Source organism: Crocodylus siamensis, chromosome 2 (genome assembly GCF_052110815.1).
Source record: "Crocodylus siamensis isolate JL-2025a chromosome 2, ASM5211081v1, whole genome shotgun sequence".
Taxonomy (NCBI): domain Eukaryota; kingdom Metazoa; phylum Chordata; order Crocodylia; family Crocodylidae; genus Crocodylus; species Crocodylus siamensis.
Genome location: NC_143396.1, coordinates 48341516 through 48357849, shown reverse-complemented (window position 1 = coordinate 48357849; position 16334 = coordinate 48341516). Strand labels below are relative to the sequence as shown.

General features: G+C 41.6%; 1 protein-coding gene across 4 annotated transcripts in view; it reads right to left on the bottom strand.

The window, feature by feature from the left end:
* Positions 1 to 16334, bottom strand: part of N4BP2 (NEDD4 binding protein 2) — a 67605-nt gene that overhangs the window by 23261 nt on the left and 28010 nt on the right. For all 4 annotated transcript variants that reach the window (XM_090035784.1, XM_090035787.1, XM_090035786.1 and 1 more), the window contains 6 exons: positions 13496 to 14738; positions 12385 to 12509; positions 10095 to 10183; positions 9331 to 9407; positions 7964 to 8119; positions 1041 to 3307 (listed from right to left, as the gene is read on the bottom strand). In XM_090035784.1, the coding sequence (XP_089891910.1) occupies positions 1041 to 3307; positions 7964 to 8119; positions 9331 to 9407; positions 10095 to 10183; positions 12385 to 12509; positions 13496 to 14738 (3957 nt within the window). The remainder of the gene's footprint in view (positions 1 to 1040; positions 3308 to 7963; positions 8120 to 9330; positions 9408 to 10094; positions 10184 to 12384; positions 12510 to 13495; positions 14739 to 16334) is intronic.

The following is a 16334-nucleotide window of genomic DNA, read 5'->3' as shown; positions in this document are numbered from 1 at the left end:
CCCTCTCTGAGTGCTACTCTGATCCACTTCCCCTATCCTGATCCCCAGCAGATGGGGATTTCCCCTATCCTGCTGTTACCAGCCCTGTGATCCCTGGCTGATCTACTACTCTGCTCCCTGCTTCCTTCCTTGTGCTCAGTGCCCAACCTGCTCCTTTGCCTTCTTCTCCTAGCTCCTCCACCACATCCCACACACAGCACCCATGCTGCACATTGACCACCCCTGTTCTACTCTAATCAAAGAAGAAGTGATCATGACAACTGTATGATAAAGCTTTTCCTACAAACACCTGTTACATCCAGCAACCTCTGAAAAAGAAAAAGACACTGATATACAGCAAACAAAGAAACAGAACAGGCCCGAGACTTAATAGTACCCACATTCCTTTAAATGTGATAGAACATGTCCAGATCCACTGATAAACTGTAGATTCATAATCTATAACAAATATACTTTAGGAAAAGCAAAAAGGTTACGATATTTCATGGTGTCTTCCTTCTTCCCCCATTTCTCCTTGCCTCTGATTTACATTTTGTATCTTGAGGCATCTTCAGTTGTTTTCTCAGGTATTTTTTTAGGATTTTTCCACTCAGTCCAGCACAATATCTTTTAAGAAAAAGTTTGCTCTAACACTTTCTTCAGCTTCCTCCTTCCTCATTTACTTCTATGTTTAAGATTTTCTGTCCCTTTTTTCTCTACCCAACCACAACCTTTTTCCATCATAATCTCCTCAGCCTTAGCAGTCTGAAACTAGATTCTCCTGAACTGCAAGGCAAGCTCAAATATTCTCTTACAATATTACTTCAAATATTAATTTGGGTAGAGCTGAACAATTAAAAAGGGAAAATAGCTATACTTACTACTATATTTTATTATGTTCCATCTGAGATTATATTATAAAGTAACAATAGATTTTGAATAGTGCCATTTTATCAAAAGCATTTCCCAAATAAATCAGCATGATAAAATGTAAGATTAAATTTAAAAACACTAATAGACCTATATTGCAAATATATGTTTATGAAGTAGTATGTCATTACCCGAGTCAATGCCAACTGGCCCAAATATTTCTTTCAGCTGAAGTGCCAGTTCAGCAGGTAATGTTAATTCTAGGCAATCTATATTCAAAGACTGAGAAGAAACTGGTATCTTGGTTTTGTCTTCATTGCTATCTGAGATTTTACTTTGTTCTTTAACATTCCCAACAGATATCATAGGGTTCCCCTGAGTTTCTTTATCAGTCCCAAACTCTTGCTTGTCACTGGCAGGGTTCATGAAAGCTGCTTGATCCATTTGCGAGAACTGAATAATCGTTTTATCTACTTCAGGATTCTCTGGATCTCTTTCTGAAAGTTCACTGTCTCTATCCTTATTTAACTGAGGTTCCAAAATAGCAATAGGAGGGTTAAGAACATTAGGAAAAGTCATAGATGCATATAAACCCACATCAGGCTGCAAGACTGGTAGCTTATTTTCCACTTCATAAACCAAGCTCGTATTATTTAAGTTTACTTCCTGTATCTCTGAAATGGACTGTTCCATTTCTGTTCCTGTAGTTTCTGCATCAGTTCGAGAAGCAATGTCATTGGTATTTCTGGGTTCTACCAAAGAATCTAGCGAAAGACTCATTAATGAATCAGGTACTTCAGCAGCTATTTCAAGTATATCTGTAGTTTTACTCTCTGTATCAAAAATAGATAAATTATTGTCCTCTGAAAGTTGAACACCATCAGTCATAATTATTTCATTGGTTTGTTCAGAATTATTCAGATTATCTCCACAGTTTGTATTTGCCTTGGAGTGAAGGTTGATGACCAGTGGTTCTGTTCCTTGTTCCTGTAAGCATTCAATCTCTTTGTCCTTATACAACTTTTCATCAGAATCCAGCAGCAAACCGGTGGCCCAGACAATATCTTTATTGCATCTTTCATACAAGTCTTTCAGTGCTTCAAATGAAAAGGAGCCAAAGAGTTTACAAAGAATATTAAGATTTTCAGATTCATCAATACTGGTAAGTTCACTTTCTTCTACATATGTGCTTTTATCATATGTAACTCTATACGGTATTTTTTCCAGAGAATCTGAAGCAGAATCCATATCTTTAGGTCTGAATCCATCTAGTCTGCTATTTAATACTTTAGGACTCTCAGAAATGATAATTTTCTTCTCTATTCTCCACAAGAGAGCAAAATCCTGTGGCTCAGTTTGCGTATAGCTGCTCAGTTGTTTATATGCATGTATTTCCAGGTTTTCTTCCAGTGAATTAGGAGTAGACAACTGTTCCTCTGGCCTGGAGAGGGCCAAATCATGGTTGGTAAACGTTACGGCTAATTTATGGTGTTTCCGAGACCTCTTATTTTGCTGTGGCTTTCTCTCACTGACAATTTCACTAGTTACTGTTTCCAATTTGTCAAAAGTTGACTTCTCTGCATCCTGTAGCTTTTCAATGCCCAAAGATGTTCCATGAAGCACATTCACTGTGCTGAGAATGTTTTTGTGTAGATCACATTTACTATTTCCAGCTTCATCAGATTGGCTTTGACTTGTTTTTCGTGTTCTCCTTGATCTGTGCTGCCTCTGCTCTAAAGAGCTTGAAGCAGGCCAATCTCCCACCATCTCCAATTCTGCTGCATTTTTTTCTGTACCACAAACAGAAGGAGTATCACAAGGTAAAATGTCTTCCTGTTGTTTTTCACCAGGCTGAATATCAGCCAGGCCCACTTCTGCCTCACATGATTCCAGAGGAGGCTGGCTGGTGGCTTTATTATCTTCATCACTAATCACAGATGATTTTTCTATTCTCCTAGTCCTTCTGGTTCTCTGCCCCATTGTCTGTTCTACAGGCCAATCACCTACAAAGTTTAATAACTCTGGCTTCATCGATGTAACTAAAATTGAATCATTTTGTTTCGTAACATCTTTTATTTGTATTAATTCTGGTTCTAATGGAATTTCAGTATACTGATCTACTTCACTTTGATCTTCAAGGATCTTGTTATCACTGTATTCCTGAACTGCTTCACAAGAGCATATATGCAAGCCTGTTGTTTCCTCAGATACGACAGTGTCAGTTTCACTTGCTTCTGTTTCAATATTTCTATGCATTTCTTCTGTTTTTTTATCTTTTTTCAACGGCACTTTTTCATCATGCTCTGACAAGTATATATCCACATTATCCGAAATAACACAACTATTTTCTAGTACTGAAGATGTAGCAGATACAGATTTATCTTCAGCTAATTCAAGAGATGTCAAAAGAGAAGCCAAAGGTCCTTCTTCTTTCACATAAGTATGAGTCTCTTTCTGTCTGTAAGACAAACATTACAATGAAAGACAACTGTATTGAAAACCAATTTTTTAAAAAGACAATTTATCTCCCACTTGGGAACCTTTCTACTCCTGTTTAGCTACTAAATAAATTTAAATTTAAATTCAAAAGTCATAAACATTTTGAAGGTGAGAACTATCTTCTTGTCTAGAATACTGTGTAATCACCAGGCTGAGATACATTTCTAATTTTCACTCTAACACCCTAGTATCTACCGAGAAGAAAACAGATTAGAAAACAGGTTAAAAACCTCAACTCCCCACTTAAAAAACAAGATTTTATTTGATGAATACCCCTTCTCGACTCCAAACTGAGGTTAAAAGTTTATCTTCCTAATAGTCTCTCTCTTTCCGTGTCCTGTATGCAACTTCCCAAAGGACCACTAACCTTTTGGATCAACACATCCAGTTACTGTGCTCAAATTTCATGAATGTCACCGAAGTCAGATGTTCAGTATATTTTAGAAACTAAAAGGTAAAAGCTCCAGCAAGGTCCTTACCATCATGTGATCTTTCACTCTATTAATTCTCATTCCTACTCTGCTTTAACTGTACCCCCTTTTAACAAGGAGCCAGAGGCTCCTGTTGCTTCAAAGGAAAAAATGCAGCAGGCAGTGTAGCAGTGTAGCAGTGTAGGCAGGCAGCTGGGCAAGAACTAGCTGCACTGAAACAAGAAAACAACAGAATGCAGTTCAACAAGGAGAAATGCAAAGTGCTGCATCTAGGGAGGAAAAATGTCCAGCACACCTACAGCCTAGGAAATGACCTGCTGGGTGGCACGGAAGTGGAAAGGGATCTTGGAGTCCTAGTGGACTCCAAGATGAACATGAGTCGGCAGTGTGACGAAACCATCAGAAAAGCCACTGGCACTTTATCGTGCATCAGCAGATGCATGACAAATAGGTCCAAGGAGGTGATACTTCCCCTCTATCGGGCGCTGGTCAGACCGCAGCTGGAGTACTGCGTGCAATTCTGGGCACCGCACTTCAAGAAGGATGCGGATAACCTGGAGAGGGTCCAGAGAAGGGCCACTCGTATGGTTAAGGGCCTGCAGGCCAAGCCCTACGAGGAGAGATTAGAGAAACTGGACCTTTTCAGCCTCCGCAAGAGAAGGTTGAGAGGCGACCTGGTGGCTGCCTATAAGTTCGTCAGGGGGGCACGGAAGGGAATTGGTGAGTATTTATTCACCAAGGCGCCCCCGGGGGTTACAAGAAATAATGGCCACAAGCTAGAGGAGAGCAGATTTAGATTGGATATTAGGAGGAACTTCTTCACAGTTCGAGTGGCCAAGGTCTGGAACTGGCTCCCAAGGGAGGTGGTGCTCTCCCCTACCCTGGGGGTATTCAAGAGAAGGTTGGATGTGTATCTAGCTGGGGTAATGTAGGCCCAGCACTCTTTCCTGCTTATGCAGGGGGTCGGACTCGATGATCTATTGAGGTCCCTTCCGACCCTAGCATCTATGAATCTATGAATCTATAAGTAGGCTGTGGGACAGATTCCAAGCAGCCTGAACATAAAGGCTGCAAGCAGCTACGCTGCAGCAGAGAGACAGGCTGACTATTAAGCTCAAGAGGAAATCCCTGTGCTTAATTAGAGAGTCACCTAAAGGGGCAGTTCTTCAGGGCACACAAGCCCAGCAGGCAGTCTGGTCCTGCCTGCTACAGGAAGTATATCTGGGGGAAACAGGCTGCAGAAGCTCGTCTGACAAGCACCCTAGCCACTCATGAGAGCTGGGAGGTAAGAGCCCAAAGAGAGGTAGGGCTTTCAGGAAGGCATAAACCCAGAGTTGGGGGAGATTTTTATTGAAAGCGGTCACTTGTATTTGCATTGCATTTGAGACTGGAGAGCCAAATATGGCTGTAAGGGGTAGAAAGGAGGCCACAGGGGTATCTGAGGGACATGCCAAGGTTTTGAGTGATGCCAGGGGCAGCGACACAAGATGCAAGCAGGCTGAGACCAAGAGGACCAGAGCACGAGACCAGTGGGAACAACAGAGGCAGCCTAAGGCCAAAAGGGTCATAATCTAAACTCAAGAAGGGCAAGACCAAGGCCAGGGGCCCAGAAGCTGAGGTCCAGGGCAATATACCTAGGCAGAGGGGAGCACAGTCATAGAAAAGGGGCCAAAGCCAGGAAGGCCAAAACCCCAACAGTGATTTTGAAGCCTGAGAGTGTCATCCATTGTGGTGGAGCTGGGCAGCTCCTCTGAAGCAATACCAAATATCACCTGCAAGGTATGGGTGGGGCTGTAGGGGCAGAAGAAGACCACAAATAGCCCTGGACACAAGGAGTACCTTGAGGCACTGATGGGGAAGTGGGGGGACACTTAGGCCTGGAGGTCAGCTGCATATGGGAAGGACCCACTGGCCAAAGCAGTCTAGGGCTTGCTCTGGGGCTGCCTCCCTTCTACAATAAAAGCAATTCCATCAAGGCATGGCAAATGAAAAAGGATACCTAAGGAACTAGAGTAGGACAAGAGCCATGTGAGCATCAGGGGGTGACCCTGAGGCTTGGGCCTGCTATACCCCTAAAGTGTGCAAAATACAAAACAATAAATAACTAGACCAGGAGTGGGCAAAATACGGCCCGCAGGCCAGATCCAGTCCACCAGCTGATTGGATCCAGCCTGCAGACAGGCACCCACCAATTGCATTTGGCCTGGCCAGTGGCTCCCTCTGCTGTGCTCTATATGGGACCAAATCCTGCCCAGTCCCACCTGAGTCAGCACATACTACACTCCTAGCATCCCTTCCCCTGACCCAAGGGCACCAGCCCTGGCCAGAAGGCACAGCTTCCAGGCAGGGCTGCTGCTGCTGCCCAGGGAACTGCTGGACTTCCCTGGCCTCCAGCAACTCCTCCTCCTGTCCCTGCTGAAGTGCTCCAGGCAGCACATACGGACAGGTAGGTGCAGTGTTGAGGGAAGCAGGGTGGGCTCTGCCTGCAGCTTGCTTTGGTACTGCTCTTGCACGGCTGGGTGGGGGAGTGTGGATGGAGAGGGAGACATGAAGGAGTTTGGCTGTTCATAAAGCCCTGCTGGGCAGGCACGGGACAGAAAGGAGAGGTGGGAGCAGGAGCCGGCTTGGGCTTGGTTCAGCCCTGCTCGGCAGAGACAAGACAGGCAGGTGGGGCAGGAGCAGCAGCAAGAGCCAGCGCAAGCTTAGTGCAGCCCCAGCAGTCAGACACTTGGGGTAGAAGCAGCAGCAGGAGCTAGCACTAGCTCCACCACAGCCCCATCCGGCAAGTGTAGGACACAGACCAAGAGAGACAGCGGTGCCAGGCTCAGCTCCTGGTCATCCCCCACCCGCCCAGGGGCTTCTCTTGCTGCCCACCCACCAGCAGCAGCTGCTTTCCCACCCTTTGCAGTGCACTGAGAGCCAGGCAAGTGTTGATCTCCTCCCCTACCTGTGGTGGGGCTGGGCTCAGCCACAGCACTAAGAGTGGGCAGGGGGGAACCCACCGCACATGCACACCCAACCCACCCCCACCCTACACGCACCCATGCCCCCTCACACTCTACCCATCATACCTGTACGTACACTCAACACTGTCTACCTCACATCCCAACCACACCATACTCACACACAACACCTATACCCCACCACACACATCCCACACACCACCCCACCCAACACCCCTTACCCCCACCATACCCCCTACACACATACCTCCCCACACACGCACCCTACCATGCCCCCACACACCCCCACCATACCCACACACATACCCAACACTCCCACATGCCAACCACACATCTCACACCCCTACACACATCCACTCATACATCATACACACACCCCACCTACATCTTACCTGCACACATACCCAGCACACACACACACACACACACACACACACACACACAGAGCAGTCCCACACACCTCAGCCACAGCCACTCCAAACACATCCCACCTCTTTACACACAATATACAAGCAACGCCCCGTCCCTCCCAAAAGGAGTACTTTCTGGGCATGGGGACAAATTTCTGGTGTCAAAGGTCAGGGAGCAGAACTTCTGGTCACAAGATGGTGACCAGGGGGCAGGGCACCCTTGTGGCCCTCGACACCTCACCAAATCTCATTAAGAGTCCTTCCAGCTGAAATTATTGCCCACCCCTGAATTACACTGTAATACAGTCCTATTAAAGGAATCCATTTTCCATACACTATAAAAATACATAATACATCATTTACTCTGAGACTTTAAAAATAATTGCTACAAAGCATTTATATAAATATATAATAAATATAATTTACATATGCCCCCTTAAACCTACACAAACATATATTGAATATAATTTAAAATATCAAACAGATTGCTCATTGGAGTTACACACACATGTCAGCTTGTGCTCCAGTAAACCCCACAATAAGAACATACAGAACTCATAGGTATATTACATATAGTTGGGACTAAATTTTTAAAAACTTTATTAGGCACTTTATAAACAGCATACAAAATCTAAAGTATATAACCAACAGCATATTTCTAGGGCAGAAGAAAGCAAAAAGGATAAAGTTAAGCTTGTAGGACACTGGCAATCAACTGGACTGATAGATTTCCATCCTACAGCGGCTGACTCCTTTAACAATTCATTTCTAAAATTCTTAAACTTTTAAAGACTAAAAAAGTCAATCTTACCCACAGCTTTCATCCCGAGTAGGTTCTTCATTCCAGATAGTAATCTCTGATTTGTTTGGGACTGTAGAATTCAAGACTGAATTAACAGTAAGGCAACGCTCATACCGTTCCAGCATTCTCTTGATCTTTTCTTTGGATACACCGTGAATGTTACGCCTGGAGATTAAAATGAGATTTTAACAGTTTTTATTTTAACACTCAAAGAGAACAGCTAGAAGATGGAATGATTTTTCTTTGTATTGTATGTTTTGCTTAATTTTCAATGCAATATTTACACTAAAGGCACTTATCTTTTTTATTACTGTCTGGAATGTGGCAAACCAGTACAGTTGCTCTTGGTTCACTTTCTGTCAGTGATGCATGGATTTAAAATGCATAGAGGAGATTTTGTTCAGTCCACCTTCTCTGGGCTACTTTCTGGTACTGTTCAGTTGAGCAGAAGCTGCCATGAAGGAAACAAACAAATCTGCCTCTTGTTATAGCTACATGCCAACATATGCCAACAACTTTGGATAGGATTTTACACTGCCTTTATTATATCCCAGAAAACAAGCTGCTTGATCTAGCATGAGTAAAACCTAGCTAGAGCTGCAAACTGCACAAACCTAGAAGAAGACCTAAGTTAAGTTCCAGCAGCAGGTGAAACTGTTTCTTTATCCACCAACCCAGGGCTGCTTCAGAAGGATCCCTGTAAGCACCTGGCATCTGTAAGTATCATCAGTTAAGCACTTCAGATGGCACAGGTAGAGCGTAACCAAGCATCTACTGGTGGCTCAGAAGGGCTGATTCACAGGGGCCTCTCTCTCTCATATCAAGTAGTGCTGACTGGTCCAATCTAAAAGTTATGAGGGACATTCTGAGTCAGGGAAGGCTAACCATGGAGCAGAACAGCCAGAGAGATGCAAGAAGAGACTCAGCATAATGGGACACAGCCTTGCAAATTGTTAAGGGTGGGTCCTTCTGGAAAATTGTGCTTCAGTTCCCAAGGGATGTTTTAAGGCTGTGTTAGCATTTTCACAATTCTGCGAAGTATTATTTATATGCTACTGTTTTAAAGCTACTAGTCAATCTCTTCGGAACCTGGATGTAAAATTAAAACAATATTTAAAAAAAAAATCAAAGGAATTCCTCAAACACTTAAACAAAACCTCATGCAAAAACAATAGCATTGTAAGCAATTGTAAACAATAATAGCTTTCTGAGCTGTTAAAATAAAAATAAATATCACATAGGTGTTTATTTCATCATTAACAAGAGGCTCAGTGGCACAGGGAAACCCAATAGCCATTGTCAAGGTAACAAACTATTTTAAACAAGATAAATGGAAGGTGAAAGAGCTTATTTCAAATCTTCTATATTACTTTTACCTTTCGAGTTCTTTCGGTTTAAACTTCCACCAAGTATCTGGCTCTCGGAACATGACTTTGTATTTGTACTGCTGAGCCTGAACAAACATACAAAAATAGAATGCAAAACATATCAGGGATTCCTTATTTCCATGAAAGAGCACACTGCATACAAAACATACATAAATAATAAATCAGGTGCTCAATATACAAACAAATTTAACACTCCAGAAATATACTGACCCTGGGCTATGCTTTACTTGTTATGAAGATTAAGTTCCATAGTAATCTATGTGATTTAGATGCATAACTCCCATAAAAATTAATTAAATGTGTTTCATTTTTATCAACTAGTTTCTTCATACCCGATCTAATCTAGTTTGTTCAGCTAGTGTTTTGAAAACTCAAAATTTTACACCATGCACATCTTCTTTTTTTTCTTATTTCAGTTCATTCAATTATTTCTGCTTAAGTTTTCACTGATTACATTTTCACTATTCCATCTTATGTATAAGATGGAATAGAATCCAGCTTGCTCTTTGAAAACCACACCACATTTGCTCCATAGTACAAACACCTAAATTTGTCAATAAAGTAGATACAATACTAGGACATATAGACCAAGTAACACAATGCTAATTTTAATCACTTTTCTGCTTGTGGGAGCAATTCTCCCCTGTTGAAATCAAACAAAGACTGGAGAGAGGCCTAATACCTTATTTGAAAATATGTTCTCAGCTTAGTTTGCAATCTTTTTTTTATAACACTCAAATTATCATACTAACCAGAGCAATATAAGGCTTCATCTCCCATGCTTGTATATTTGTGTTGTCTATTATTATAGGAGACACTCCCTTTTCAAATGCTTTTTTTGCTGAAAGACATTTGTGTGCAAAAGAATAAGATATGGTTAATTTTTTATAATAAATCTGATACCCAGTCTTATTTTTAAAAATAAGCCATCATATTTGACAGTCATCCAAAGAGTTGATATTGTAGTTTGCATTCTTTGCTTCCAAATTCATCTTCATTTAAGCTCCCTATCCCCAACATAAAACATACTGTATTATACAATGAATGTGTGAATAATAAAGGAATGAAAATACAGTGGTAAACTCACAAATATGACCAATCAGTAAGTTATACTAAAAAACTAGATCATTTGAAAGTGGACCTTTTTGTTGTACACATAATTTTTGGTTTTATAACATTTTTAAAATAATAGACTCTAAACTGTATAAGTATGAAAAATCAGAAGTTTTTTTTATAGGTTTTATACACAGTAACTAGACATTTATACCCACTGGCTTAAAAAAAAGTATGCTGTTCCAAAATAGTTACCTTTACCAATTAGTCACTGTTGAATCAGTACTTTTTACTGTAAATCCATTTTTTGTGCAGAAACCAAATTCTAAAAATGTAATTGTGGTTAAGATTTAATATAGAAAAGCCTGAGAATATAGTTCTGTGGAGAGTTCAGTGAAGGAAAAAAAATAAAACTGACTGTAACAACACTGTTTTCTGGTTTCTTTTGTCCTTGTGTTTTCATTGTAATTTTCTCAATAATTCACTGCCAAAGAAAGAAAGTTCAAAAGCAGGGAAAGTTTTATTTAAGCACTGCATGTATAACACCCCCAACTGCCTTGATATCTGAATGCAAATAATAATTACTGAACTTAGTATTTATAGAAACATTTCTAGGAGACATCACAGACTACCATTTTAAGAGTGGGATACAAAGGAGAATATATACCAAAATATAATCCAAGAAAGAAAAAAATACTGCATTTACCCAAATCTAAGATGACTTCAAATGCAAGACAACCCCCCAATAAATCTGTTATAATTTGCCATGTATAGAATCTAATTAGTGGTCATTTTAAGTATGTCCCCTGCAACTGCTGTAGTGAGGAAAGCAACGGCATGGAGTGAAGGTCCAGATCCCTTCCCCATTGCTCCCCTGTCCCTTGTCCCTACCCAGGTCTGCCCCCCCCCGCCATGCCCCCCCGCCCCGTGCCTATGCCTGACGCTGTTCTTTGCCCTCTGTGCTCGTGCCTTCGTCCCCACCCTGTAGCTTGCCTTCCCACCTCCTACCCCCACCATTACCCACCCCCCACACACCCAGCTCCCCGACCTGCCCCCTACCTCCTTGCTCCTCTGTATCTGCCCCCCACCTCCCCTTTACCTTCTGCTGCAGCTCTGCTCCTCCATGACAATCAGCAGCAGCACACCCCTGGCCTGGCCTGGCCTCAACCCAGGGAGAAGCAGGAAGGTCCAGGTTTCCCCACCACCCCACCATGGTCTCCTTCAAACTCCACCCCCCCCCCAGCTGCATATCTCCCTCCCCTGCCAAAAAAGTCATTTTGGTGCAAGGCAGGCAATGGCTCAGCTCTAGCTTTAGCCCCAAGCCCAGGGCCAAAGCTGGAGCTGAGCTGTGCCTGCCCCAGGCTGGTACTCAAATCCAAGACGACGCTTTTTTCCTCCATGCTGATTGGGGGGTGGGGAGGGGGACTCATCTTGGATTTGAGTAGGTCATAGAATCATAGAAAATGAGAGTTGAAAGGGACATCAGGATGTCATCTAGTCAAACCCCCTGCTCAAGGCAGGATCATCCCCAACAATATCAACCCAGCCAGGACTTTGTCTAGCCAGGTCTTAAAAAGCTCCAAGAATGGAAATTCCAAAACCCCTCTGCGTAACCTCTTCCAGTGTTTTACTACCTTCCTAGTGAGTAAGTTTTTCCTAATATCTAATCTAAACTTTCCTTGCTGCAACCTGAATACGGTATACCTGTATAGAAGTAGATATTGCTTAGTAAAGCACACAAATTGGAGATATTTATTATACATAACTTTAAATATGCACCTCTAAAATGGGATTTAGCACTCAACCCCTAGCACAAGAATTATATTTACTCATGTTAATCCAAAGTCAGACAGAAGGCAGGTATATTTTGTGACTTATGGGCTAATTATATTTTACTTTTATATTACAGACAAAAATTATAGGACAGACTACTTTGTATTAGCTTTCAACAGCATGTAAGCAGATAAGTAGTTTGTATTTAGTTCTTACCTTGTATTTTATTCCACTCATGTGCTTCTCCTAAGCAATTTGCATCATACTGGTATTGTTCATTTTTATAAAAGTAATCATCAGTACTGAGAATAATTCCACCTGGGTTATCCTCTAGCAAATTCCTATGAAAGATGACATTAAAGCAGCATTTTTTTCTTCTTCAATGTTTGCCTCTACCCATTAAATACATATGCAAAGTCCTGCACACATATATATGGTTTGGTGTGGCCCCAGGAACACAGCCTCTGAAGGAAGCTTCAACCTCAGGGAAATACAGAGTCAATGACACAACTGGCACTCTCTACTCAGGCTATAGCCATCCATGGAAAGTAGCTGGAAGAAAATAACCTTGCAATGTGACTCCTACAAATTCTAGTGCCAAATAGTCAAGAGGGAAAGAGAGCCCAAGGAAAAAATAGTATCTGTATCTAGTGAAGTACTTCTGCATCAGTCCCACACAAAGTTATATTTGCTTACCTGGCATTATTATTAAATATCTACATAAGTCTGAAATGGACTATAACATAACATATGTACAAAAGACCTACCTCTCAAAAGCCTTTCAACAGAATGAAAACTAAGAGCTGGATTCTTCAATCCAGCAAGTTAAATTTGCCCCTATTTAAATGGTGCAAATGAGCTGGAATTTAAATAGTCCAGAAATTTCCCTCCTGTGAAAGCGGGACTTTGATCTACCCAAAACTGCCAGATCTGGCAATGTTCAACTCTACCTGCAGTTGTGTCACAAGGAAGTGTAAGGCATGTCCCAGATGGACAGGAAGACCTGAGTGAACTGAACTCTAGCATAGCTGATCCTCTGCTGGCATAAACTCCAATATGAACTTTGAGCCACTGGTAAAGCTCAGAGCAGGACCCCTCCCATATCCAGCAGAGATATCCAGCAAAGAAAGACCACTAAGACTTAGTGGCTCAGCTTCCCGCAGCTACAATTACCCACGTTCAATTTAGACAAAATAGTGAATCAGGACATAAGCACAACTTTCTACAAATACCAGTAAACTCTTCTTCGTTTTTCTCCCTTATTAAATCCTATAATCTGACTGTTAAGCTTTTTTTTTTTATAAGCACACAATATAAAATGTTCTACCTTGCCAAAAAAGATTTTCCTGATCCTGGAACCCCTCTGAGAAGAACAAGTACTTGACCTACAAGATGTGTTTTTTTTCTCATCATGTGACAAACAGATGGCTGGTATACTTGAGAGAGGTTCATTTTTTGGTTTCCATCTTGATGTCCCCATATCTTCAGAGACGCATTGCTATCTTGGACATTTGAAACAACTGAAGAGGAAAAAGGCACTCCTTTTCCAAAAGTCCTAGAATCAGAAGCAGGTCTCCACTGTCCAGGACTGATAGCAACTGGAGTTACAAAGCTGTGACTTCCACTTAACGGATATAACTCAGAAGCCAATGGATTCCAAGGAGGCTGATGAAGTTGCTGTGGTGATGTAGAAAAATTAAAGTTACAACTGTGCTTGAACTGCTGAAAATCTGAGCGATTTAATGGTTTGAAACTGGATCCTTCAAAAGATGTAAATGCAGCAGGGATAAAAATATTTCTATGGCCACTGCATACAGCCATATCTTCTTCCTGTTGTTCACAGCATTTTGAACTGGAATTTCCAAAAACAGCTGTTCCAGATTCTAGAAGTTCATGGGAGGACTGACCAGAAGTACAGTTCAAACTTTCATCATTGGAAACAACATTTGGCATTTGATCAGGATTTTTATGACCCATTTCCCAGTTTGTTAGTTCAATGATTTCTGGAGCTGCACTATTGTCAGCATGTATATCTGGCAGCCTGCAGTCTTTTAATACCTGTGTAAAATTGTCCATGTCAGCTGATGATCTCTCTTTCGTTCGAAGGCTCAATTGACTTACTGCTGGCTGAGGAGATTTGTGACACTTTGCACTGCATGTAAAGGAGAAGTTTTCTAACTTCCCATTGTTTATCTCAGATTGAAAAAGCATGGCATTACAGCCTAATGTGGATTTTTTCCATTCAGGAGATTCAGTAATGGCACTAGAACTACTGTATTCAGTAGCTTGCAATTTGTCCTCCAGTCTGTATTTCTCAAAAGCATTTTGTATCAAGGAATCCAGCTCTTCAGTCAACTGAGTATCAGGCGATAGGACCTTTTCTGTTTCTTTTTTAAAATTTACCGGATCTTTTTTTGCAGAACTTTCTTTCATTGCTTCATTTGCAAGAGACCTTTGCTGCTGAACAAGAGCTAGAGATGATGCTACTGAATCAAACCCTGAGACTTCTGAAGATGCTACACCATTAGCAGCTGTGGACAGTTCTAGCAGCCAATCCATTGCATTTTCAACTGTTAAAGTAAAAAAAAATAAGAGGTGATCAAGAGAAACAACAGATGCTAATTTTGATTTAGTTTAAGTAAAGTTTTACAATCTACATTACAAGAACTATTAATTTGTTATAACAGCATAGAATAAAATGACTAGAAAGCAGAATTTACTATACTTTCTCTTAATCTCAATAAAACCTATTGCTCACTAGAATTCAAGACTCAACTGAATTTGCACACACTGCAAAATAACAACATAATGTGATTGAAAGGTAGTTAAACTGAGAAGCTAAATTTAACCTTGGAGAGGAAGGAAAATATTACATTGGATAATGAAACAGACGCTTGAATTTAATCTACCTTTCACAGAAAAAATAGAATGAAATGGACTGAAATAATCACTAAGAGAGGATTACAGAGATGCACAGAAAAAACCAGAAACATAGAAACTGTTTTGCTGCATCCAAGAGCATTTAAAAATGACATAGCTTAAGGCTGTCCAACTTCTCAGTGACCAAGGGCCATACTCCACATATTCCATACCAATCGGGGCTGCACATCTTGGAGACGACACTACTGAGAGCCACAGGCCCCTGGGTTGCATACCCCTACCCCACACCGTGCAAATGGTCAGCCTCTGCCACATACACTACTGCATGACACTGCAATCATGCCCTGCCCTCTTACGCAGAAGCAGCAAGCTAAAGCTGATGGAGGAATGGAAGCCTAGAGACCCCAGCTGCAGAAGCAGCTAGAGGTACACGGAACAGCAAACCAGGTAGGAACCCGGATGCTGCGCATTAATCTGTCACAGACTGTGCATGGGCCCCAGGCCACCAGTTGGACAGCCCTGGTATGAAAATCCACTTAACTGCACCATTTTTATAAAGCTAAAAACTAAGTTTATAGTGTTAGCAGTTGTTATGAACTTGAAAAGCAACAAAACTGCAAATCAAACTTTAAAGCAATGATTCTCAACCAGGGTGCCATGAGATCCTTTGTTTCAGGATGCCACACAACGTTAGCACTCTTAGGTGTGCAAATGATTCACAAAATAAACCCAGAGATGTCAAACAAAAATCCAGTGTCAAAAACCATTCTGACCCGTTATGATCTTTCTGTGTTCTCTGCAACGGAAGACTTACTATATTATTTTTCTGCTTTAAGGACTTAGGAGAAGAAGAGCTTAACATGACTAACATAAGCTGGAATTTAACTGTTTATTCTAAAGGGATATGTAGTTGTTGTCCTCCATGTAGAAAAACCTATTTTAAATTCAGATCCTTTGGCAGGGCTGGATATATCCCTTTAATCAAGACAAACTACAGGTTTCTCTTGCTTTATGCAGGTTCTGTATGTGCAAATTCACTTCTATGCAATGACCCATTTTATACCAAAAATGTATTATATGCGAGGTAATTTCACACCTATATGATCTGTGTGGTGGAAGCCCACAGTCAACTGCTTTGTGCGGTGCATTGTGGGAGTGACAAGCACCAGAATATAGTCTCCTGTGTGGACCTGTGCTCCTTGCTGGTTGTCTAAGATGTGTTTCTGTAGTTGCCATCCCCATTGTGATAGTGCCCTGTGCTTGTGTGTACCGTCTGCTGTTGGAGA